General features: G+C 42.8%; 1 protein-coding gene across 1 annotated transcript in view; it reads right to left on the reverse strand.

Annotated features, from left to right (window-relative positions):
• Nucleotides 1-799: 799 nt before the first annotated feature.
• LOC140564641 (transforming growth factor-beta receptor-associated protein 1) overlaps nt 800-2082 on the reverse strand; it is a 19361-nt gene continuing 18078 nt past the window's right edge. The window contains exon 11 of the mRNA XM_072690239.1: nt 800-1154. Within this exon, the coding sequence (XP_072546340.1) occupies nt 1008-1154 (147 nt within the window). The 3' untranslated portion in view covers nt 800-1007. The remainder of the gene's footprint in view (nt 1155-2082) is intronic.

Below are 2082 nucleotides of genomic sequence, written 5' to 3' on the forward strand. Positions count from 1 at the left end.
TGGTGGGACTACATGCAGACAGAGCCCAACCAAAACAGTCTCTGTGGGGGGGAATGAAATGCTGAGATGTTTATGGGTGAGAGTATACTCTCACACAAACTCACACCAATGTTTATGTGAAAGGCCTCACTAGGTGAAAGCCACGTTAGTTTTCTTCTTACAGTATGGACAAAAGTATTGGGACACCCCTCGCATTCAATGATTGTTCCTATAAAAGAGTTCCTCCTGCTTTTGTTGGAGTAACTCTAGAGTCTCTACTGTCCAAGGAAGAAGAAGAAGGCTTTCTACTAAATTTTGGAGGAACATTGCTGTAAATATTTGATTGCATTAGTGTTAGTGAGGTCAGGATGTTGGATGATGATCACCACCCTGCCTCATCATTCCTCACAACTCTCCAACTAACAACTAACAAAGTAAGTACTGGATGGAGCTCCACCATTCATCATTCCAGAGAACACAGTTCTTCTTCCACTGCTCCACAGCTCCTCAATGCTGGGGGGCTTTATACCCCTCATATAGCCCACTCCTGACATTAAGCAGCATGGTGCCAATAGGTCCTATTCTATTGGCAGTTCTTCTCTACAGGGACTAGACTAGAAGTTGTGTGAGTGTGTGTCCATTTGCACATCTGTGTCAGCAGCAATGGGTGCAACTTAAAGTAGCTGAATGCATAGAAGAGGTGTCCACAAACTTTTGGACATATAGTGGAGCTAGCTTATATGAATGAGTTATGTTCATTTGGAGAATTCTGAAGCGTAGAAAGTATAAACTTTTATTGTAATTTGTGTAATATTGAAGAAAATTGAGCATCAGGAGATTGTGGGTGGTCACAGTCATGGGCACCACGGCTGGGAGTCCCAGAGAGCATGACAGGCCCTGCAGCTCTCCCTCTTCCCCGTCACTGAGTGTGATGTTCTGCATTTCGGGTGCCGGGTTCTCCTCCAGGTGTGTAGAGCTTCAGCGATGTGGCATTAGCAGCATTAGGAGGTTGTAAAGGGTTAAAACACTCAGCCGCTCTGGTCTGCGCTGTAGCAGTGTGTGTGGATGAGCTCACCAGTTGGCCTGCGCAGAAACTCAGGCCCTGTGAGCTGCCGGCGACAAGAGTGGCATACGCAGCTTCTGTCGAGTTTGACCTTTTCTTGCGTTGCTTCCATCTGTGGGAATGAGAATTGAGAGCACTGACGGCTGCAGAGCAGAAGCAAACACAGGACTGCAGGACTGTGGATCATACGAGCAGTAACGGCTGTATGGCCTTGTTAAAAAGGCCCATATCTGAATTCAGTCTATTGCACATTGCAGTCTTATCAGGGCCGGCCCAAACCTTTATAGGGCCATAAGCAGATTTTCATTTGGGCCCTCCCCCATACCACCACCTCAGCACCAAATGCTCCATCATTTCATAAGGAGAGAGATATTGCGCAATACGCTGAAGCGCCTGGGCCTTTATCCACCACCCAAGCAGCGCGTGCCTACATTTACCCAACAGTGATTAACCTCGTATCAGTGAGCCAACTATGAAAATGAATTGATCTAAAAATCAATTCTACCTGTTTAATACCTTTTCATTTTATTATTCAATGTTATTTTTTTAAATATATATATTATATATCATGATATATAATATATATGATTTATATCATGATATATTGGTGCTCTTTAGCGCCCCCTGGTGGCGTTGGGGCAGTTCCAACAGCAGGAATTGATTAACCTTGTATCAGTGAGCCAACTATGAAAATAAATTGATATAAAAATCAATTTTACTTGTTTAATACCATTTCATTTTATTATTCAATGTTATTAAATATTACATATATATGTTATTAAATATTACATAAATATTATATATATATATATATATCATGATATCTTGGTGCTCTTGGGGGCCCCCTGGTGACATTGCGCCACCCTAAGCGGCCACGTAATTTAAATACGCCTTGGGCCGGCTCTGAGTCTTATGTACCCTTGTGTAAATTGGCTAGGGGTGACAAAAGTATTGGGACACCTGCTCACTTATTGTTTCTTCTGATATCCAGAATATTAAAAAGAGTTGGTCCTGCTTTTGTTGGAGTAACTGTCTCTCCT

The sequence above is a fragment of the Salminus brasiliensis genome, chromosome 10, assembly GCF_030463535.1.
Source record: "Salminus brasiliensis chromosome 10, fSalBra1.hap2, whole genome shotgun sequence".
Taxonomy (NCBI): domain Eukaryota; kingdom Metazoa; phylum Chordata; class Actinopteri; order Characiformes; family Bryconidae; genus Salminus; species Salminus brasiliensis.